Source organism: Epinephelus lanceolatus, chromosome 14, assembly GCF_041903045.1.
Source record: "Epinephelus lanceolatus isolate andai-2023 chromosome 14, ASM4190304v1, whole genome shotgun sequence".
Taxonomy (NCBI): Eukaryota; Metazoa; Chordata; class Actinopteri; order Perciformes; family Serranidae; genus Epinephelus; species Epinephelus lanceolatus.
Genome location: NC_135747.1, coordinates 13,188,860 through 13,212,915, shown reverse-complemented (window position 1 = coordinate 13,212,915; position 24,056 = coordinate 13,188,860). Strand labels below are relative to the sequence as shown.

The 24,056-nt window shown below is 41.7% G+C and overlaps 1 protein-coding gene and 1 long non-coding RNA gene across 3 annotated transcripts in view; one reads left to right on the top strand and one right to left on the bottom strand.

The window, feature by feature from the left end:
• Positions 1 to 4,480: 4,480 nt before the first annotated feature.
• The window catches only part of ptpn4a (protein tyrosine phosphatase non-receptor type 4a), an 82,848-nt gene continuing 63,272 nt past the window's right edge, over positions 4,481 to 24,056 (bottom strand). For both annotated transcript variants that reach the window (XM_033617506.2, XM_033617507.2), the window contains 17 exons: positions 21,877 to 21,940; positions 21,031 to 21,203; positions 20,052 to 20,120; positions 19,795 to 19,929; positions 18,839 to 19,003; positions 13,070 to 13,229; positions 12,332 to 12,415; positions 11,982 to 12,038; positions 11,602 to 11,758; positions 9,800 to 9,966; positions 9,557 to 9,647; positions 9,266 to 9,327; positions 7,868 to 8,014; positions 7,052 to 7,180; positions 5,473 to 5,621; positions 5,195 to 5,330; positions 4,481 to 5,107 (listed from right to left, as the gene is read on the bottom strand). In XM_033617506.2, the coding sequence (XP_033473397.2) occupies positions 4,640 to 5,107; positions 5,195 to 5,330; positions 5,473 to 5,621; positions 7,052 to 7,180; positions 7,868 to 8,014; positions 9,266 to 9,327; positions 9,557 to 9,647; positions 9,800 to 9,966; positions 11,602 to 11,758; positions 11,982 to 12,038; positions 12,332 to 12,415; positions 13,070 to 13,229; positions 18,839 to 19,003; positions 19,795 to 19,929; positions 20,052 to 20,120; positions 21,031 to 21,203; positions 21,877 to 21,940 (2,413 nt within the window). In that variant the 3' untranslated portion in view covers positions 4,481 to 4,639. The remainder of the gene's footprint in view (positions 5,108 to 5,194; positions 5,331 to 5,472; positions 5,622 to 7,051; positions 7,181 to 7,867; positions 8,015 to 9,265; positions 9,328 to 9,556; positions 9,648 to 9,799; positions 9,967 to 11,601; positions 11,759 to 11,981; positions 12,039 to 12,331; positions 12,416 to 13,069; positions 13,230 to 18,838; positions 19,004 to 19,794; positions 19,930 to 20,051; positions 20,121 to 21,030; positions 21,204 to 21,876; positions 21,941 to 24,056) is intronic.
• On the top strand, positions 11,743 to 13,213 carry LOC117251321 (uncharacterized). Its single transcript, XR_004501221.1, has 3 exons — positions 11,743 to 11,816; positions 12,907 to 12,993; positions 13,084 to 13,213. It is a non-coding gene; the product is annotated as an uncharacterized LOC117251321 (long non-coding RNA).

Sequence of the window (24,056 nt, the reverse complement as noted above, 5' to 3'; positions counted from 1 at the left end):
CCTCAAAAAAATCCCTATGCTCTGCCATACAACACTAGTAATCTCCTACTAATGCAGTTATATGTTGGTATATAACCCAGCTGTGGTCTACACATTTAAGTAGCCCTCCTCAAATTATTGTAGGCCTATATCGACTTCAAAAATGAGCACTGGTGTCTCTCAGAAAGTACGACAACTGTCTTACTGTGTGTATTGCATTTACACCGGCGTTAAAGTGGTTCGCGTTTGCTTCTTATCGTTACAGAAAGTACAGTAGATGCATCTTTTTTGTCTGCTTTGGTGCTTTAATGCTCTGTAATAACTCCTATTGTGGCCTCTGGCTCAATAATACCATTATAAAAGGAAATGGTTGGATCCAAAGTACCTTATGCTATCAAATCATCTTACATTATCATAAATCTTTACGGGTGGCTTATTTCAAGACAGTGTGGAGGCTGTTTGTTTCCGTAGAAAATATACTTTCAGTGTGTCTTCGCAACTCTAAAAGCTCTTCTTTCCTTCTCAGTGTCAGTGTGTTAGTTTTTTCTCTGCATTACAAGGATTTAGCATTTTGGCTGCCTCATGTGGTCGATGGCTTCACTTCATGGCTAAATCTCAATCACTGAAAATATAAAATAAGCTGTCCTTTTCATCTGGTGAATCTATGATTACCCAGCCTCACTTTTACAGTGCGGAAAAGCAAGGTGATCCGAAGCCACGTCTCCATGCTTTGACAGACAAGCTTTAATTGTTCACAATCAAGCTTATAGACATGTCCAAAGCACCGTAAAACCATCATACCAGAAAGAAACAAGCAACTGAGGACAAAGGTTTTTATGACACAGGTAGGAGTTAACCAAGGATATAATACGGTAAAACATTTCTCATTATTTTGTGATTCATTATATATACACTCGCTGTTATAGATTACGTCTCAAATAAAACAGAACTTTTTGCAATAGCAGTCTTGAAATACACACCATTTGTGTCACATTTGAATCGTCCAAAAAAAAAGGGAAGGGAGAAAAAAAATCAAAAATAAAATCAAAACAAAATCTTTCTGCTCACAAATGATTTTCCCTTTTATTTTAAAGATTTTTTTTTCATATACAACATTGTATTTACATGTTCTAGTATTATTTACACAAAATTAACAAGTGGCACTGTGTAGTTAGGAGTTCTTTTCTTTTTTTTTTCCTTGTTCCCTACAGGTCTTATTTTAAACAAAAATAAAAATGACAAATTAAAAAAAAAAAAAAAGAACAACTCATTTTAACAATGCTTTATGTCTCCAACTTTTTTTTTTTTTCTCAGTAGCACTACCTGCCACTCAGCCTTCTACAAAGTGCTGTCCTTTCACCTACCCAACTAGAGCTGTTTTCATCTTTACAAAAATACAACTAACCCGAGCCCTCCCCGCGTCTGGTCCCCTCCAAACTACCTTTGATCAGTACCCTAAACGCACAGACAGTACCAATTATGTGTCAACAACAAAACACTTTGAACACAGACAGCTCATTGCTGGACATTTTGTGCAGATGGAAACTCTGGCAGCCCTGATTTATCAATTATTAATTTTGCACTGCAGGGTTTTATTTTCTTGTTAGAAATGGTCATTTTATTGAACTTGTTATTGATGCCACTTTATCACGAGGCCTTCAGCATTAATTAAATGTGATTTGGTGGTAATTTGATTTGCTTGGCCTGGCTGCTGAATACAAAATCTAATGATAAGAAGCCAGTGGGTGCTGAATGCTTGTTCTTTTGATTAGAAGCTCATACCGTAGGGTCTGCCAATAATAAAAAAGGAAAGTTTAAACCAGTTACTGAGTCAGTCATTCACTGGCTACCCTCAGTTTATCCTGTGGAAAACAAGCTTGCACTACTGTACCCATGGTATTCTGCTCAGATGTGTCATTTGCCTCGAGGCTTTGCAGAGAGAGTGGGATCCGTGTATAATGATCCAAAAGAGAGAGGCATCTGGGGAAGAACAATGAGAAGAATGGACTGTGGATGTTGTGTGGGCTCTGCTGAAATGACTGATGTTGCCTGAGAGAAGGAGTTAGGCAGATTTTGGGAGACGGCCGCAAATATAGGAGAGATTAAAAAAAGAAGAAGAAGAAGAAGAAGAAGAAGAGGGAGAGAGAGAAGAGGAAAGCTCGGCTCTTCTTGATCCCACCTCTCCGTGTGACAAAAGTATGATTCAGCTGTTTGGATGGGAGGAACATTGGAGCATTGGTTTGAAATGTTTCACAGGCCAAGATTCAGCCCGGTTCTTAGGACAGACTATAAAAAAAATCACTCTCCAAGAAGGCTCTATCTGAGTTTCTTCAGGAAAAAAAAAATCTTGAGATCGGGTTAGATTAGGTTTGTGGCTTTATGGCACAACCCTTCATTCCAGTTAACGGACAAGCAGGCATAGACCAGACAGCTAACAAACTATATGTTAGAAATGGAGAAGGGAGAGATACAGAGAAAGAGATAGATAAAGACAGAAATCGGAGTACACACACACACACACTCTCACACACTCACAGCAGTAGGTTTTTTTCCAGCAGAATCCGATGACAGCAGGTACTGAAGCAGCCGATAAGAAAAATATCTCAAATCATGAAGAGGCTACACTTCATTCCATACCGCTATGTAAAGTACAACGGCAGCAAACCTATACTTTTACAAAAAAAAAAAAAAAAAAAAAAAAGAAGACAGGCAACTTGATGCTGGGTTTTGTGAATTAAAAATACAAGTCATCACTTTAGTCTCTTTTCACTCATTAACACATCATCTTGGCTTAAAAACAACATGTGCCTTAAAATGAAGTACCATTGGGAAAGATCAATAAAAAAAAAATTTGAAAAAAAAATTGAAAAAGGAAAAGCATTGGTTGAAATTTCTGTTGGTGCTGCTTCTTTGAACTGTCAACTGTTCTCTGGCAGACAATCAGAGTTGAGAAAACAAAATGAAACAGCAAAGGTTGGTTTAAAGCCCCGCTCCACTGACCTCTGAGCCTCACTGAACCTTAAAAAAAAAAGTATTCAATGAGCTACTAGAGTCATACAAGGCGATGATCCGCCAGTCTCAACTGCAAATGTGTCACGAAAGATCCAAATGTCTTGACCCTCTGTATGTATAAAATGGTGGGAGGTCAGTGGAGGGAGCCTCTGAAGTCATGTTTTTACCATTCACACTAAGGTTGAGATCAGTTCACCATCAATTCAGCAAGCAGATTCGAAAAAGCAAATACTGATTGCATAAAAATTCTAGCAGCTTTCAACCTCTTGAGAACTTATTAATGATACTGGTGTCTGATTTTCTGGAGTAGTATTACCAGTATTCGCCTCTCAGGTTCTAACATAGGGACGTGTGCAAAGGTACACAAGGTTGATTTGCTAAAAGGAGTCCTGCCGAGCTTCACGTACAGTGGTGATTTGTTGTCAGTGTCTGGCTCAAGGACACTTAAGCAGGGACTCTGGGTTTGATTTCAATATGAAATTGGCTGCATGTGAATCCTGAAGAAAGTAGTGAACTGAGCTCAGCCTTGTTTCTTAGCTTCATCAGCCACGAGGGCCGGGAAATAGCTTAGATTGTAACTCAGTGAGGCCGGGTGTCTACTGGGGCCTCTCTTAATGACGCTGTCTTCATTGAGCGTTATGCGGCGTGAGTTAGTTTTGAGTGATCCATCAATGCTGAACGTTTCTATCATTCTGTTTTTCAGTGGGAGGTCTGTGGTCGCAGAGGAGCAGTAGCTGCTGCGACAGAAGTGAAAGAGAGGTGCCCAGTAAACACTGGCCCTGAGGACTGTAAACCAGTTATGTTCTTCACCACGCCAAACGACGGCCGCTTTGGAGCGCGCGTGTCTGTAAGCTCAAAAACACAGCACAAAGCAGGATCAAGAATACAACTTGCCACAGCATTGAACAAGAGGTGAGACACAGAGTGCTTTCAGCTGTCCATCTGTCAGTCTGTGCTGTCAGAAATGTAGACGAGAAAGCCGAGAAAGATAAAAACCAAGTACAATAAATTAAATCAGTTTTTTTCCCCCACGAAAAGCAAAAGAAATAAAGAAGTACTTAGAAGAAGAGGAATCGCACTACTTTACTACCTAAGATTTAATCAGGAAAGCATGAAGCTCTAGATTCATACAAACAAACATACAAGTTTTTTTTGTTCAGTGGACAGGGTTTGACACAAACTAAAACACAATAAATACTCTTTCTGAGGAACAAAAGATAAGGTATATCTCTTTATCAGCTAAAAGGACACTAAAAAAAGGCAGGTCCGTCTGGCAGACTCGCTCAGAAGAGGACAGGGTGACCCATTACGGAAAAAAAAAAACTTTCCCTCCATGGGGACAGCCCTTCCCCTTCGTACTTATGGCACTACAGCAATTCCCCATCCACATTTTATTCTCTCGTACTTTTATCTTTTCATTCTTTGTAGACTTTTTTCTTTACCCTGAACGTACAATATCCCCTAATGGTACCTATTCAACACAGCTGGGTTTCTTTTTTTTATTCTAGCTTGTCCATGACTTTCACGTTTGTTCGTTTGTGTCTTTTTTTCCATTTTTGTCAGCATAAAGTGCAACAGTGCTTTTGTTCTCTCCTCCGGCCGCCTGGCCTCCTCCTGGTAACCCCCGATGACTGCCAAAGGTCAAAAGTCACGGGTTAGCAGGATCGGGATCAGGGTCAGGGTTCACGCTGGTCTCACTGGTCACGCTGGTGGCGCTTGCAGCACTTGCAGCAGTCGCGGCGCTGGCAGCGCTGGTTGCGCTCGCGGCGCTAGCGACACTCGCAACACTCGCAACGCTCAGCTCCTCCACTTCCTCCTCCTCTTCGTCCTCCTCGTCTCCCTCTTCTGTAACTTCCCCCACATCCAGCACCTCCACCTCTTCGTCGTCGTCATCCTCTTCATCCAGACCTCCTTCCAGCAACTCCACCACAGCCGCCTCCCCATCTTCCGTTGCTGCCATCTTTGCTCCTTCCCCTGCTTTCTGCTGCTCTTTCTTCTCCTCGTCCCTCCCCTCATCCACCTTTTCTCTCAGCTGGTAGATAGCAGTCTTGAATGGTTTGACCAGGCCCTCCTCGTAGACTTTCAGGATGGCCTCGCACACAAAGCGGTACTGGCTCTGATGGAGAGATAGAAAGAGATGTTTTAGCTGATGGTTTAAAGCAGCTGAGAGCAGCTGTGCAGATAAATGGATGTGTCTACGTACAGGTGTTTGTATCATCATGGCTCTCTGGTCTCTCATGGTCCTGACGATATCTAGAGGATACACTGGCTGACCGCACTCCATTAGACACAATGCTGTCTCCATGGTGATAAGAACCCCTGTCCGACCAATCCCCGCGCTGGAAAAAAGCCACACGACAGAGAATCAGAGGTGAGATGAGTTGACTATGTTACCATGTCATGTCAAGAGCCTTCACACAACACACAAAACAGCTGACAATGGGTTCACCACCTTAAATAATTCACAGAGAACAACTGTACCTGCAGTGCACCACCATCGGCTGGTCCTGTCCTGCCCGTTTGGTCCGTACCAGAGCTACAAAGTCCAGGAAGTCAGTGGAGTCATCAGGAACGCCGTGGTCTGGCCAGGCCAGGTACTGAATCTGGGTGAGCTCTCTCTGCTGCTCACTCTGAACACACACAGAGAAAAAAAAAGAAGAAAAATAACTTTATATTTTCATATATTGCCTTTCAGAAATGCTTCTTTATTATTGGCAACAAACTGACTGCATTCACTCTCACCTCAGTCAAGACCCGAGCTTACTATGTAATGAATTATTCTCATCCTCAGATCCCAAAACAGGTTATTGTATTTCATGTGGGCGACCTCCTAGCATGTTTCATTGAGCTCTGGGTTCCGGGGGGGGGGCGGCGGCGGACGGACAAACTGCACAGCACCCTGTTTGTGTAATTATGGCCTTTAAATGTGTTATGAAACGGGTACTGTGCATAACAGACAGTGGTTTTATTCCTTCCACTCCACTGGTGATGCACGTCCTTCTGCCCCATTCTATCAAATACCAGATATTCGAGGCAATATTTACGTAGCTCCAATACAAAATGTAAATTTTATGTTGCAATGAAACTATAAATAAGTATATGTCACACTTTCTCTTTTGTTTATTCAAAAGGAAAAGAAAAACGTGTGTATTCAGCGGTCAGAAAAAAAAGAGACAGTGAGATTTAAACCCAAAAAGGACAGAATGATGACCACACACACACACACAACCTACAGCAGATAACTCCTGACCACTGTCTGATGTCGACTCACAGCCCCCCGTTCCTCTTTAATATTGCCTCGCTTCGTCGCCATGGTAACACTTCTATCTCCATAGCAACAATCACAGGCAGAGGAGAATGCTAATTGCCTCCTCCTACAGCCGTATATTTCAAAGGTCATGATACACGGGCGAGACACAGCGAAGCAATCAGGGAAACACAGACAGCAGGAAGTGACGATGAAACACCAGGAACATCCTGAACCTCCATTAAAAGTTCATTTTCAATTGTGTCCTCAATGCTTGCAAGGTTTATACCATGTTACGTGTAACATGACACCATTTTGCATCCAAAGGCAAATAACAGCCTTCACTTTTAAATGCAGCGCACGAGGCAGTGAGCATCAAACGGCTTCCACATCAAAATAAGACAAACTTACATTTATGTTTTTGAAACTCTCATCGTCCCACTCTCTCTTCCTCTCTCCCTCCGTTTGGTTTCTCTTCCTCGCTCTCTATTTCGGCAATGTGACTGACACGGGTGGTTGGGTTGTCATGGCAACCAGATCCCAATACGTGGCCCGCATGCAGCAGCGGGAGCCAGAAAAAGAACAGCCCACACTGGTCACTATGGCAACACACCTCCTCGGGGTCCTCGGCGGCTCATCCTTCCTGAGACACTGGTCCCTTGCTTTGATTGGGCCCAGCGTCTTTCTCGGTGATGCCTTCGCCCTCCTCTCTGCCCTGCTCTGCCTTCCTCTCTCTTGTTCCTCTGATCTGGTCCTAATTTTCCTTCCCTGTTCATCCCCCTTTTGTTCCTCGTTTTAAATGTGTGTGATTACCTGCGTGTGCACGAGAGTCATCTCCCGGACCAGGAAGGCAGAGTTGCCCTCTTCATTGTGGCACGTTACTGTGAAGTCTCCATAGGTGGCGCTGCTGTCTGGATTGGGCCAGTACTGGTGACACTTCACCTATAAACACAGACAAGGTATTCTGTTTACAACTGGACGTTTAATTTACTTAACAGGTCCCAGCAGTTATGCTCAGCTCTAGGGTCAGTGGTCAAGCTCTGCTATGCAACAGCATCTCTCTAAAGTTAGCCATCTGTTCTTTGCTATTATATTTAATGCACAAATGCATACCATATACAAAACATTCAGTCCATCTGGAACCATTAAAGCCTCCAGTGATATGTATAGATGATGATTTTCAGGATGTCCTGTCCCCGGCCTTTCGTTTTGCAATAAAACACTTCTTTCTAATGTCAAGAAGAATTAGCAAACTTTGCATGTTTTGTTTTAAATTCACACCTTGTTCGATGAGTAAGTGATCTTTGGTCTATTGTTTTCACAGTAACCCAACTTTTACTCACTTTGTGCATTTAAATGAACAATGCTCAAATGAACAAAAGACACAAGCTGCAGAAAACTTGTAAATGATGAAACATTTCAACACAAGTATCTCACCCAGGGTTTGGGATTTCTACAAATGGCAAACCTGCCTACTTTAGAGCAATGCAGCACTCTCTTTATGTTTGGGTGTCAGACTTTATTGTGTACAGCAGTGCTACATGTACAGTAAAGGTTTTGGAAACGTTGAACATGCTGCAGTCAATGTGTGTTTTCCAGTCCATGTATTTGAGAAATTCTTCCACGTACCCGCCCCCTCTCGACCTGCGTAGTCAGCATGACCACCATAGATGAGCCCTGCTCCCATGTCATTTGCCAGAAGTCGGGGCAGGTGTTGGGCAGGGGGCCCTGGCATGCTATGTAACGGTTTATCAGACTCGAGGCTGGAATCTCCATCTACAGAGAGAGAGACACACAGATTGTGATACAGAGAAATTAGGTTACGGGGATCTCACTTTACAGCTTCTCTTCTTAAATCATTTTCAATTGAAAGGATGCGCTTTGTGTGTTTATATCAGTGCAGAGAGCTAAATGTTCTCAAGTTACTGTAGAAAGGTACAACCACTTCAAACTTGGCTTAAACATGCTCTTAAATACTTAAATGTGCTGTTTTGTCTCCAGTTTGAATCTCTGAGTCACTTACAAAGTCAGACCTAGTAATATCAGTGTGACACTGAAGCTTTAATTGAATGCCATCCAGTAACACTGACATAATAGCAGCAAAAAAAAAAAAAAATTAATAGTGTACCAACTTCCTAAGAGCACAAACATACATTTTCCATTTGACTGTAATACCTTGTTGACATAAAAAAGAAAATCAGGTTGTCGAGAAGATGCCTCTCATATCAGATCTGTCTAATAAATGTGTTTCATGAATATTTTCACCACACAATAGGGCACAGAGGAGGAAAACACTTCAGGAAACTACTTCAACAATCAGAATAATTCTCTCTACATTTTCAACTTCCATCTGTGCCGGCTTTCAAATAACAGGATGAATACCCAAACACTTCACATACAGAGAAAATAAAAATTGTCAGACTGACAGTAGGCAGCAGCAGGCTGTATTCGGTCTAATAAATGATAACAGCGATAAGAAAATGGATGTAAAGGGCTGAATAAATGAGTGAGAAGCTGAGATGAGTGTCCTCCATGCTCACAATGATCATTAATTAAGCCAAAGGGATAAACAAATCAACTGCAAAACATGAATATGTGAGAAAACTGAGAATACATTTCTTACATCACATCCTTCCTTTCCAACTGACTGCTGTTTCAATGTGCTACTCCATACGTAAAGGTCCCACCATGTCTAGCACAGCCATTACAGGGCATTAATGTGACAAAGAAAGTTTGACTTCCAAAAAAGGCACGACTTAAACAGATGTCTGAAAGGGGCTCAAATTAATAACATCCATAAGCTGCTGATAGCTTTACTGGCTGCCTGAGAAACATGTAAAACATGAACTCACAGTGTTATCTGCTTGTAAGCCCATGTGGTTAATTCATTCACCAGTATGGCCACCGTAGTGTTTCCAACATGTGTTTTGATGGTTAGCGAAAACAGACCACCCACCACGGCTCAAACGAGCCAAACGCATATTGATGGAGAGATGAAAGAGGAAAGACGAGGAGGACCAAACTCACATTGATGTAATTTGCATTGATGTAGTCATCTGTGCTTTTCAGAATGACCCGTGTGGCATCGTCTGCAGAGGGACAGAAAAGACAAGAAAAAGGGTTAAGAAAAAAGAAAGATTACAGATTGAGACAGACAAACAAACAATTGACAGAGAGAAGAAAGGATTTCAGGAAGAAAGAAAGAGCACAGAGAGGAGAGAGAGAGAGAGTATGATGGAAGGAACAAAAGGTTAATGTCGGTACATATTTAAACACACGAGCCAACAGAAATAGACAGAATCGAGTGCGGTCACGTACAAGGAGAGATGTCTCTGTAGCGATTTTTGGAAACGTTCTGAGGTAATTTGGCACACAGCATGGTCATCCCCGGCCTCTTTCTGTACAGTTGCTGCAAGAAAAGGAGCACAAATTTGTGTTTAAGTTGTGGCAATGTAAAGGAGGAAAGAAAGGTTTGACAGAAGGTTTGTGTGTATCTCTGTGTGAGCATAAATGTGCAGTATCTTTTCACGTGTGTGTTTATTTCTATGTCTTTCTCCTCACATCAAACTGTGCCAGTATGGCTCCACCAATCAGGCCTTCCTTCAGTGTGACCATGGAGTCCCTCAAAGCATGCTGGTCTAGCTGGGCGGGGTCCTGAGGGGACTTCTCAGGGATGTACTGAAAATCTGGCTCCGAGTCCACCTTCTCTTCCACCACGTCATAGATGGCTGAATGGGACAGAGAAGAAGTGTGTCACAGTTTATACACACATAGCTGTTTATGTAGACTGAAGCCCGAGGGAGCTGATTCATCTTTAAGTACATAATGAGGAAAGTAAACATCCAAGAGAAAGACACGCTACAAGTCACAACCAAAGCACTGCACCAGAGGAATATATAGCTCATCTATGTGGAAAACAGCAGAATCAAATAATGTGACCTGACAGGCATTCAATACATTGATGCAATCTTATATCTACTCTGATGTAAGAGAGGATAGAATCCATAAATCCCTCTTTGACCCAGTTAAAATACCAAGAATCTCAATGTTTCATCATCTTTAAAAGCTCCACTCCCACTTCACTGCTGCCGATTAAAGGATATGATCTGCCATCTTTCTACAAGCTGAATACATATAGCTGAGATGTACAACTTTAGACATCTCCTTTAAAATTACAAAAGTAAGACTGAGCAGTCCAGAAAAGGCCAGAAGAAGAGTCGAGACTGGTGACCAGATGTGCAGTTGTTAATCTTCAGGAGTGGGCTGCACCAGCTGTTCCAATATTACACTGGAAAGTCATGCATCACTGTTCTAAAATGTGTTGCACCAAACAAAGTAGTGCTTATGCAGAGATTGGCTGCTACTGAACATTTACACCCAACAACTGCCAGATGTAACTCTGATGAATCTGCCTGAACCAACTGAAAGAAATAGCTTAATATGACAAACTTTCATAACAAGGTCACGAGATGACAACAGAACCATCTCCATGGCAACGGAGCAAACTTTATGATACCGTCACTTATGCAAGTTATGTTAAAGCCTGTGTGACTCCCTGTTCACACCAATAATTGCTCTCAAGATGTTTCATAGCAGCAATTTACACACGGTCTTAGTATGTAACAGCCCATTTATGTGGTGTTGGATTTACGGGAAAGATTAGTTCCTGACTGGGAAAACTTCCTGAGGTCGGAACAACTCGGAAAGTCTGCGAAAATTTTTGTCCAAGGCTTGCCGATTTTGACGTCACATACATAGAAATATGGCAGACCAAAGTAAATGTTTGGTTTATGGTGAGAAAGTTTTAATAATTCATGTTTCCAAATACTGGAAATAGTTATCAACTTGTTGTTTGGATGCTCTGCTTGATAAAATACAACGCATTTTCTTCGTGGCGTCCATACTGTTTCCACATTATGACTTAAAAGCCCATGAAAACAACAGAGTCAAAAGGACGACTCCCCAACTTGGGATATGGGACCATCCAGGCACATGAATGCACCATGAGACATTCCTGAGCAACCTGAATTAGTACATTAGTTACTAGTTACAAAATTAGGAAGAATTTAGTAATAGCTAGTTGACTCGATAATGGGGTAACACTTGTGCTTAGTTCTGCAATTCCTATCTCAGCTGGTGGCGTCTAAGCTAAAAAACACAGGAAGTGGACAAAAGAACAGGAATATCTTGAAATTTAAGTCCAAGAACACATCTTTTTTAGAACGTGTCAGCACATTGTGAGTCAACTTTGTATTGTTTAGCTGAATTACACTCAACGTCTCTCCATTTTTTTGGTTCCATCCAGTGAATTTGACAAAGGTAAAAGTGACACAGCGGATCCAACCACTCAGGGAATAACTCACCGTTCGGTCTGACCAATAGGATCAGCTCTCCAGAATGGCTCTCACAGCTGGCTTTGATGAACATGACCACCTGGTCATGGGTGTGGTCAGAGATGTCCCGCCCATTAATTAAGACCACCTGGTCGCCCTCGTTAAGGCGAGGCACACACAGGTCAGCCTGAAGAGGGAGAAGGAAAAGAGGGCAAAGGACAAAAGATGGCGACATGATGAGTATGGTGAGATAACAGTAACATGTTTAGCTTGATAAAATGTCTCTAATAGGGGAGAAAAAGTCTTTAGAAGTGAAAATGCTAAAACACTGGTGGTTAAACTCAGCAGTGCTACTAAAGAAAATATAGTAGCAGTCATCTAGTGACTATATGTGGTGGTTGTGAACTTACCGATGTTCCCGGAGCCACTCGAGACACAATGATGGGCATCTTCTGGTCAGCCCCACCCTGGACACACACAGACACACATGTAGACACGGTCAGTATACAGCACAGAGCCTCACACATTTCCTGTCTTTCTAGGGAATACTCAACAGTTCAGGCAAAGAGTATAGAATTGGTCATGATGCATACAGATAATATGTGCCAAGGGTTTTGACTACTTGGCATAAGAAAAGAAGGACAATGAGGAGTATACGGATGAAGAGATGAGCCAAGGATAGAAAACAACGAAAAAGATAGAAAAACCATGAACAAAATAGACTTCTTCCTTTCATGTCCCAACTATACTCAGCTCTCACCTTGACATTGAAGCCAAATCGTCCGTGTTCGTCAGGTCTCATCTTGATCAGGACCAGATTATCATGAGGGACAACTCCATTTAGCTGCAAGAGCAAAGTTGGACATAGGTACATCAAATTCACCTCCTGCTTTCCTCCATATCATCATCCTCTGCATTTGGTGCAAATTGGTGCTAGAATGGAACGCCAACGTCACATCTTCATTTTAGATTACAATTTAAGGTGTCAAAAATGTATTTTGGCCACTAGGGGGCAGAAAAAATAGCAAAACAAACTAAACTGATTTGCAAAGCAACAGAAGCACTTGAATTATTAATAGAATTCACAGGGTGCATCTTAAGTTGTCTTTTATTTTTATTGCTAATGAGGTCTGTGAATGAAAAATATACTCAGAACCTCAAAATGCTCATAACTGTAAAACAATCTAATGAAATCTTCTGATGTCATGCATTTAATTTTCACTTTTTTATAGGATACTTGAGAGGACTGGTAGGGTAATCATGTTGTGAAGACACTTTATGCAACTGACCTTAGCGATAACTTTTTTTTTTTTTTTTTTGGGCTTTTATTGTTAGGACAGCAGTAGAATGACAAGAAAGGTGGGAAAGAGAGTGGGAAGACACTACAAGGACTCAACCTATGCGGGGCACACCCTCTACCAGGTGAGCTAAAAGATGCCCCAGCACTAACGTGTTTTCATACGTAATGAGCGTTACCATCTTGTGTTGCCATACTGACCGTGGTTTTATCAGCATTGACAGGAACATCGTACATCTCGTTAAGGTGGTTGTCCAGGAGGCTCTGCTGGGAGTGGGCCTGGATGATCTGGCTCAAGGTCTTCCTGCTCAGCTGCTTGGGGGGCAGAGCTGGAGGCTGGCCGTCTAGACCCTCCGGAGACCTGAGGGAGGCAAAGAGAGAGGGGGGGACAGAGGGAAGGAGACAGAAATGAAGAAAAGGAAGTAGTTCAGATGAAATGTTGAAAGTTTAGAAATATTTTTCCAAAGACATTTTCCAGCTGTGGTGATAATTCAGTTTTGCATCACTACTATGATCACACAGTAAAGAACCAAACCTTACTTCATTACTATTGTAAATAAATACAAAATGTATTCCACAATTTGCTGATTAGCAGAATAACTGCTGATGAATCAAGGGTAAGAGATGGTGGGGAACCCAAAGGCACAAACACATAGGTACAGAACACAAGTAATGGCTTCACTGAGGATTGTCCTGTTTGTTAAAGAGGTGGGCTCTTTAAGAAAAAGAGGCAAATGGAGAAACAGATAAAAGGATAGGGAGAGAGAACAAGACTGCAAGAAACAGAGAGGCTTAATAGCACTGTGTTAGTCACAATGCATTAACCTCAATAAAAGGGCTGCAAGAGGAAGGAAAACACCCCCCCTCCATCATGCAGACAATAAAAGGCAGTCAGTGTGTACGATGAAACAACACGGTCGGTCAGGTGAGGCTTTCAGCAGCATCATGGCTCTCTCTCTGGGGGGTAACAGCGAGTCATTTCACTCTGAGCTTGTGTGCAGGCACTCCTCAGGGGCGAGAGCACCAGTCAAAGAGCATTGCCTTTGTTTTGGCTGCTGCCACTGGTGCCACTTTGTGGCTTAAACACACACACGGAAACTAACATTTATTATGGGTCAAAACCAGGTCAGGCTTTCAGAAGGAGTGCAGCGCACAGCAGGCCTGAGCCAAGGCAGAACATCCTCCTACATTACTGTATTTCCTCAACACGACACAGACGAGTGAAATGGATATAAAGTGTCTTTGTATCATACCACAACACAGACAAGACACTTTGATAGGAGATTTCATCTTCGTCTACACCGGATATGTCTAAGCCCTGCTTTTTAGTTTTCCTTCTGTTAAATGCTTTTATTATAACCAAATTCTAAATGGAATATTTTGTAATCCCAACAGAGGTCAGAACTAATTGAGTATGCACAGTGACAGAGGAATCATACGCAGGTGCGTGAGAAGACAGAAAACAAGCTGCTATAAAGCATCGTGCTGCATTCAAGTCCACCAAAAGACAAATATAAAAAGACACTTTCAGTGCACACCCAAGTGTTTTTTCAACAATATTATCTTGTGAAGCAAGCCTTTGCTTTGCAACTGTGAAGTAACAGGTCTGATTATAGCATGCAAAGTAATTTATCATGTCATACAGTTGCATGCAATGTTGTGTTACAGTGTAGGATATAATTGTACCTTTCTGTTCCCCGACACTGTCAAGGAAATATAGACGCTGCATTTTGAAACCCATCACTGTAATGAGCCGTGGTTAGCTAAACGGACAATTTTCACTCTACACGACTAAAAACAGAACATTATAGAGAGAGTGTCTGAGGGTTATGGCTTTGTTGTATTGCTTATGTGTGGAACTGACATTGCGTAGAACTGCGGCCTGTGGGAGGGAAAGCAGATTCTAATTTGGTTTTTTATTGGAGGAAAGTCTTGGGAGGAACATTGGGAAAATTTGGATTACGGGCCTGAGCAAAGTGAAGGACCTGGAAATATTGGAATAAGTTTGAGTCATGTCGGCTAAGACTGCAAACACACAGTCACTGAATATGAATCTTGAGGATTAGGAATGATTCTCACTAAAGAATCTAATCTATTTGGGGCAAAGAGGTGGTTATTAGATTTAGGACTGATAGCTCCCCAAAACCAAAGTGTAATCTGGGCAGAAACCAAATCTTTTAAGTAGACAACACAATGGGGTTGATGGAGGGGGAAATTTGAACCCACCAAAGCTAAGCAATGTGTTTCTTTTGATGATAATCTACTTGGAAAATTGTAACCAGTAAACTGTTTTCTGAATATTTGCAGCCCAATAGTCATATCTGAGATTAGGAGGGTTCAACCCACCCTCAGATCTAAGTCTCTAAAGGATTCCTTCCTCATCTTTGGGTTTTTCATGGCCCAAATAACAGATAAATTAATCCTCTCAATAGAGGAGGGAAATGTTTTAGGCAAGAAAAATTGGGAGATTGGGAACTTGGGATGCTGAAACTGCTCACCAAGTTCACTCCTTCTGCCAAAAAGTGCCTGTCCAAATGAAGTCTATTTACAAGGCATCATGTAGTCTTTGCCAGAACTATCTCCACAGCGCTTTTCAGTGCTAGAGAAAGGTCTGGAAGCGCCAAAAACACTCTGGGTTGTTTGGATTTCTCGTAACCAATCACAATCATCTTGGCTGCACTAAGCTCAGGGTAGAGCAACGGTGCCCTTGCAAAATGCTGGCACCCAGACAGCTGAAGGGGCGGAGAATTCTGGATGAAACTGCCGACCAATAACAGGCTTATACCCACAGTCTACATCTAGTGAGTCAGACTCAGCATCATGTAAACAGCTCAGTTTAATCTTACTCATGCTAATATTTTGGTGAATAGTTCCATGTAGCTTTGAAAAAATAATTACTGTGTGTAGAAAGAGAGAGTCGGATGAAAGTTCTGAAAAATTGTGTTAACAGAGAAAAGATGTTAAAAAGACTGAAGACCAGCAAAATATCAATTTTAGTAGTTTTGCTTAAAAGTCCATTGTCATTGAGGGTGAATATCCATGTGGATTATTCTCGCGGAAAAATATAAAAGTTGATTTCATGGGTTCTTATGGAAGTTTGTACACCGGGGCGGAACTTTCGTGCAGTGAAAAAAGTTTCCACCCAGACTTTGACCCCCTGCGGAATTTGCCAGCGGAACTACACAGCTGGGCCAATGAAATTGTTTGTTTATAGTTGCGCAGACCCAGGAGAGTCCAAAATCCAGTCAGGCAGGACAGTTTGGGAGAAAGGTTGATAAACCTCGTTTCACAGCACCCCATCCCTTTTGATAAAAGACAGGATGATTTTATGAACAATGAATTAAAGGACAACGTCTGACAGTCCACTGTCCAGCTTGGTGGCTGCGGTGAGAGTTGTAAGTGCTAAAGAAAGTTGATGTTGATGCTTGTTAAACGTTAGCTTGCTGCTGCTGCTGCTGCTGCTACTCTCCTCCATGTTCACTCACACCCGTTCACACTGCGTGGAATTGGAACACAACAACACAAAATTCCGCACTGTGTCCATACCACACATAAAAAAACGTACGGCCAATAAACAGAGCTGATAAAGCCAAATTGCTTTCATTGACTTCGCAGGCGCAGCATCTACACTGCTAATACACACAGAGAGCCAAACATGTTGTCACCATTGTGGGCGTTTTTCACAGTTTGAGAGGAAGAAAACACGATAGTGGCGGGTGTCTGATCCCTTTCTGGTGTTGCCATTACACTGGTTTGATGCAGTGCTGAAGGACCGACCCCAGAGCCACTGCCCTCCTAGCGTACGATCAGTTCAATGTCTGCCCGGTTAGTTTGAGCTAACACAGCAGCAGGGGCTAACATCCAACACTGAGCTGTTAAATGGTTTCAACGAACCACACCGACACAAAAACGACTCAAATCTGACGTTAAACCCATTAATAACCGTTAGTTAGCGTGAGCTGTATGATGCTAACAGTTAGCCCTGTGACTGTGTGTGTGTGTGTGTGTGTGTGTGTGTGTGTGTGTGAGACTGTGACTGTGCAGTGTACAACTGTCTAGTGATAAACAGACAGGGAGAGAGAGTGATTCAAGGAGGGACTAAGTGAATCAATATACTGCATGCAGCTCTACAATAAAATCAGTGTTTTACCATCTCAAATGGCAAACAAAAAAAGGAAAAACAAAAAAATTGGCAGGTCAGTGTTGATATTGTGGCAGGCTGTCACAAATAAATCAATCAATCTGATTTGACAGATTATGTCAAAGCATTTATTTTAAAAAATTGCCAAATTATATTTGTGAATTTTACAATTACATGTGGTTAGGTCAGAGCTATGGAATATTAAGTAGGTAAGAAGTAGGTAATTATCAGTTACCAATATTAGCTGAAAAAATCCATATCATGCATCCCAAAATAATTTGCATGGATAATGTGTATGTTGTCTAAAGAGGAGAGAGCAGGTGATTATGTCATCCTTTGGCTCTGTAACAGTGATGAGCGAACAACTTGGTGCGCGTGCGCATGTGCGTGTGTGTGTGTGTGTGCGTGTGTAGCTTTGTAGGCAGCTGAACTATCACTGTAATGTTACTTAACCACTCTGATTTCCAACTGAGAGGTGTTCCATCTTTCCATCTCCATTCTCTCTCTCTTTCACACACACACACACACACACACACTCCTACGGTGACAACAGATAAAGCATGCCATATCTACAATGCATCTTTTGCCTCATTCAGATTACAGAGCCTCAAACACAAACCGTTCCAAGCCAACAGCGCATATGTGCATCTTATATCCGCGGCTCATCTCCAGCTCGATATATCTAACCGATCCAGCTGGACAATCAAACACAATAACATAATATGTATTAAGTATATTTAAGGTTTTTCCTATTCAGAATAATTTGGACTTGCCAGCCATTGATAAATACTGTAGATTTGCAAAGACAAGTAAAAACATTGTCACTTAACATTAGCATCTGCATCTGCTGAGCAACTGAGCACCTGAGCAAGAGAGCACAATGACTGGTGGCAATTTGCTAAGTATTTCCCCCCTTACATCCTAGCATAAATCCACGGTTGTGATCAATTAGGTAACAAACTCCTGAAGGCCATGCTACAACATTTTTGAGTCAACTTTTGCAATGAAGAGGATTAGACGTTGAGGTATGTGTGTACTGGCGTTCAAATACCAGTGTTTTCCATTTTCAGAGTCAGAATGAATGGTTGTACAATAGTAGGAACTTTCAAATGTACTAACAATGATTTTTTTTCTTTTCTAAGCCCGAGCTAATAGTTCTTTTAATAGACAAACCCATTTTTTGATTCTGACATAGTTTTAAATCTAACCAATGACTCACTTTAACTCAGAGGCTTTCAGGCTTTCAAACAGAAATGTGGAACTTTATTAGTTCATGAAATTCACCAGATATTTTATAGTGTGTGAGCACAATAAGGACATGCCAAAAACACACAAACACACGCACACACACACTAATTCCTAGTTCAGCTCTGTTGTATAACCTCTCCGCCCTGCTCCCCGCTATAAACACATTTTTACAGGCTGTTTTTCAAAGGGTTCATCTTTCAATGGGGCCGGTTAAGTGACAGTGGGAGAGGGTGTGAACTGTTGAGAGAAGCCACAGGCACAGACAGACATTTAAAAAACCAGTCAACTCAGCAGTGCAGTCAGACAGAGTGGCACTAACACTGATGAGTAAAATTAAACTTCAAAATTAAAGGGCGGCTGTTTTATTTATAAGGCAGTTCATTTACAGTGAAATCTATTCCCTGCCACTGAGTCAAAGGTTGGTGTTTTTTCCCCCAAAGACAAACAGCTTTAAAGGAAGTGTGCGTGCATCAAAAACAAGAAGACGGATCAAAGGAAGGAAAGAACCAAAATCATTCTTGGAAAAAAAGAACGATATTGACGACGTTCTCCTGACAGCGTCTGACAGGAACGAGACTTACGGTGTGGAGTCCAAGCTGATGCTGTTGGCCTGCGTTGACGATGCTGATTTGTGATTGGAGGAGGAGAAGACAGGTAGGCTGGGTGAAGCGTGGATCACATGATCGACCAGGTGGCCAACTGACGACGGGCGTAGTCGCGTGCCCTCTTGTACAAACAGTGAGTTCCTGACGGACAAAGACACGTAATGTTAAAAATGTGTCCATTGCTTCAGGTATCAAACACTGAAGCACCGGAAAGCTAGCATACTTTGTGTGCTAAGAACTGTACTCTTATTTACTTTTTCTTAAATCAGGCAGTGTATGAATTAAATCATTTTAGAGTGCATTTTATCTCGGCAAACTTCTTGTGAAGCTAAATATTATCGTGGTATTGATGCACAAACTCTGACACCAAACTGACACTAAATTTCAAATGATACCTGATTAATGCAAACCGCAGGAACTGACTGAGAAAAGACTTGAAATTATGCAATGTTCTATTGATTTTTTTCACAGGTCACAGGTCAGAGGTCATGGTTGGGCTTCAGAGACTTGCTCAAGGACACTTCTACAGCATAAATCCAAGGTCAATACAGTCCTGAAATTACTCCTTATCTCAAAAATGGTCTCTTTTACACAAGGCAGACCTTATTGTCCACTAAAATAAGCAAGGTAACCTTTTCCTAATAACAGTAGCTACAGACTACAGTGACTTACCACTCACAATATTTGCATTTTCTCTAGAAACATTAATTAAAAAAATCACTGTAGTTGTGCTAAAAACTATACCTATACCTATACCTTCCCTTTTAACCGAATTAACTTAATTTGTGTAATTTGTTTGCTGTCAAAGCAGTTGTTTTAAAAATTCCTCACCATGTGGAATGTGATTATATTTTAATTTCCACTGCAACAATCGTCTGCCATGAAGCTGAACTGCAATTCAGCCTGGTATAAACCCTGAAATTTGGACTCACTGATTGGGCGTCCCAGGCGGCGAGCGAGTGGGCAAGCTCTGGGTCTCCAGTCTCTCATCTGATAGGCTGTTCCTGCTGACCGACTCCCAGTCAGTTCCGCCAACCAACTTCCTGGCCAATGGCTTGCTGGGAGATCTGCGCAGAACAAGGCATTCATTTGGCAACAAAAGCAATAACTCTAGTTCCTGTCGTGTTAATCTGGCATTAGAAGCTTGTGATGGCTGGATTGAACCAACCGAGTAAGACATGTTGATTACCTGGCAAACACTCTGTCCTTGATGCCTTTCTCCTTTCCATACTGCACAGACTGCACCTCTGTCCGCCCGCTAGAAACAACAACAGTAAGAGTCAGTGCACTGTCTTGGAAAATCAAACTTTAACTGGAGTGAGACTGAAAATCTTTAACTCTTGGGTTTAGCAAGGTTAGAAAAAGTTTTCTGAAGCTACAGCTTGCTTTTTTGCCCTTTTTCCTTCATGAAAATTCTGCCTTAAAATGCAGTCTGCTAGCCAGTAACAAATGCAACATATTTAATACAGCTATTTTACTGTATGATACACTGTTAATGACATGTTAACAACCCAAATTCGCAATTTAAAAATGTAACCTGACTGGAAAATCAGTAAATATCTTAAGAGAGAAAGCACACACACACAGTCAAGCCAAACATCAGAACAAGGCTTGCTGGGGTTGCATCACTGCTGCTCAATAATGCATCACAAGGCCTCCATCTCTCAGTTCATCTGTCACTCACACTTCATAGAAAAGGAAATAAAAAAGCTACAGATGAAGTGAAACGAGTTGTGACAAGGCCTAATACAGTGCTGAGTAAAATGTTTGTATGAGTGATTTTATTTTGATGTTTCAGTCCCTTTTTCCAATTTTTCCATGAATAAAAATAATGAATAATTAAGCTGTGGTTTTCTGGGTGAAAACAGCATGAGAAGCACCCACTAGCCTACCAGTGTTTCAGCCTCTCAACCCAAAGTGAATCAGCTGCATCAACTTCCAAACAAACATGTACTTCGGTTGATGTTTCCCTAAGGTGGGAGTAAGAGAGAACAAAATACGGGCAGAGCATCCTGGTCCATGTCTGTGTGTCTGAATAAGTGTGTGTATGTGTCAATCTGTCAACGTCTGGCTGAGTAGGGAAGGCTTTTCAGAAGTTATCTGTGTTGCCCAGTGGAGTGTTCCTTCCATGTTCCTACGGGAGTGTGTGTAAGTCAACTTGTTCTCACCAGTATCTGAACTTCGAGCCCAGAGTGAAGTAGTGAGCGAAAAAGTTCTTCTGTGGTGGGATGGGCCGATCCAGTCTGAAGAAGGTGTGGTGCTCCACGCAGGCCTTCCACAGGTTTTTACAGGCCCGATAGTTCACCATGTTGAAACCCAGCAGCGTTTCCCGCGTCTCAGTCTGTGTGCAGAGAGGGAGAGACAACAGTCAGTGGGCTGTTAAATAACACTTTAGCCTTCACTGTAACAGTCAAAAGCAAGTGTGCAGACACAAATATATATGCAGCTCTCTAGACGCATTCAGGGAGGAGTACAAGACAAGTAATGCGAGAGAAAAAAAGGAAAATCAAAGAAGTGTATCATTTAAATCTCAGCAAAAATTCACCTTTCTACATAAAAAAATAAGGGCTTTAAATTTAAAAGTATTGTAAGATGGATGAATGAGCACTATGCAACTATTTGTAGTGGAAATATTCATCAAGTCACTGTGACAGTGGCAGATCATCTGTCTGAACAATTGTTTGTTACACTGAGAATAAAAAGAAGAGATCCACGTGTCAAACAAGGGATGCAGGACACAGTGGGGGATTAGAGCAGAGTCAACTAGGACACAGGCAGCAGGGGGTTAATCTGACATTGATTACACACACATATGCAGACACAGCTCAGCTAGCATCTACAGTATATATACACACAATAATACAGGTCAGTATGTACAGAAAAAAAACATGCAAACACACATGGTAAACTTCATCTCCTTCATTTGTGCAAAGGACACAATTGCAGAGGGGAGGTGGTGGTGAAGAAGTGTGCGTGCGTGTGTTTCGTGTGTGTGTGTGTGTGTGTACACGTACCACCTCTCTTCTTAGCTGGACGAAGAACTGTTTGCACTTGAAGGAGATTTTCACTATTTTCAACCTGTAAAAAAAAGATAAAACAATGCAAAAGAGGAGTTAATGTTGCCATGGCTAATGAGCCTATCACCTGTATTGAGACACTGATATTAGATTTACACACTTCAGGTCAGTCATCGTGCTTTGAAAAATATCAGTAGTAGGTATGAACTAATACAAAACATCATAACAATCTTAAACAAAATTACCATAGTATAAAATGTAATTTTGATAATGCTAAAAAAATGGTGAAATTAAACAGCATTTTGATGGTTTTTTTTAACTTTAAAGTACAGGCAATTTCAATAACCATTTAAAAAAAATACAGTAACAAAAAAAAAGTGCAGAAGAAGAAGTGTCATGTGATGGAGTCAAGCAGTGTCATACCTGATGTTTTACATAATCATCACTGCTGTTTAATTTCATTGTGTTAGCTGACAGATGCTTCTCCTAATTGCCATGGCCAGCTATTGTGATAATATCCAATGGTAACTGTACTAATATAACAATTAATACTGATTTTTAGATATACAGTCTTATTGTGTGAGCAGAACACCACACACATTTGAATCGCTTCAAGACATCGACAGATTTCTGGGCTGCTATTCAAAGGTCTGACACCACGCTAGGCGTATTTGGTATGTTTGGAAACCTTGGGATGAAAACTGGAATTTAAAATAAATTTGTAAGAGTCTCAAAAACTGACCCTCTGGCATATCAGTGGTATCTGAAATGGTAAAATACACTATAAAATAATAGTATTTTTCGTTTTTCCATGCAAAAGTTGAAGCTTAGCTATACTCGCACACACCTGCTCCAGTCCACCATATTCTAGGCACTATACAGAGTTAACACAATCATAACTGGCAGTGTAGATAGAAGCACGGTATGTCCAAACTTCACTTTCAAGAATCGATAAGTGAAATTGAAATGCACGCGCTTCAATTCCCCATGTGTCGCATCCCATTTAACTCCACCCATTCCTCCTTCCAAAGCTGGATGCTAAGAGCATGACCACACTTGAGTCTCCCAATAGTTCCATGATGTCCACCTTTCCCCATCTACTTGTGTGTCGTCACGCATTTAAAGAGGCAGAAATGGTATAAAATAATAATCGAATCAAAAGACCACACACGCGCTGCCACAGTAAGAGGTCTGCTGATGAGCAGCAGCAGAGTAACATAATCCCTTCCTAGAGCTCTGTTGCTGCTGTGACTCATCGCTCCCTGCTAAATATATTTTACATACTTACTCACACACTCTTGCATGGACAAACACACACACACACACATGCTTGGGCAGAGTGTGAGTCATGCCCCAGCTAAGTGTGGCTCATTTGTCAGGCTGCTGTGAACAGAAATAGGAAGGAGGCAAAAATCTAAATGTCTTTCTCTCTTGACCGTTCCCTACTGTATCCTACTGTTTAATTTATGACAAGAGAGGAACAATGACGAGTGCAGAGGAGAGGAGAGACACTGTGAGAAGTGACAGGGATCAAGAATGTGTAGAGACAGTGAGCCTTTGTTTAAGAGAGGATAAGGAAAGAAAACACGAAGGAGAGAGAGAAGAGAATCAGAGAGCAGAGGGCTGAGAGACTCTTGTGTCCCTCTCTCCTTCTCACAAATGGTAGTGGACAGCTGTTGGGGACACCACTGTTGGTCTAAATTTAGCCCAACTGGCTGGATATGCAGACACACACGCACGCAAAACTGTTTTTTTTCCCCTCCACTAAGGAGGACTTTGCATTGATTTACATTCATTCCACGGAGACTCATCCTAACCCTAACCAGAAACCAAGTCTGTACCGAAAAATTTCATGGTTTGGATTTTGTCCCCAAATGGGAGGCGAGTCCTCAGATTTATTATTCCGGTCCCCACAATGTCAGTAATACAAAACATGAGCCTTACATGAGTGAACACTCATCTCATCACAAACATCTTACTGCTGTCAGACATTCACACACATGCATACACACCAGCTGCTATGTGCATTTGGTCAGGGTGTGTGTTCGTGTGTGTGTGTTAAGCCTACACACGAGTGAATTATCTTCCGGAGTTACAGGGATTTGAGTAGTTACTATCCCACCCCCGGCACCCATTAACATTTAGCCTCCCACAGTGCAGCAGCAGAGGATGGGAGA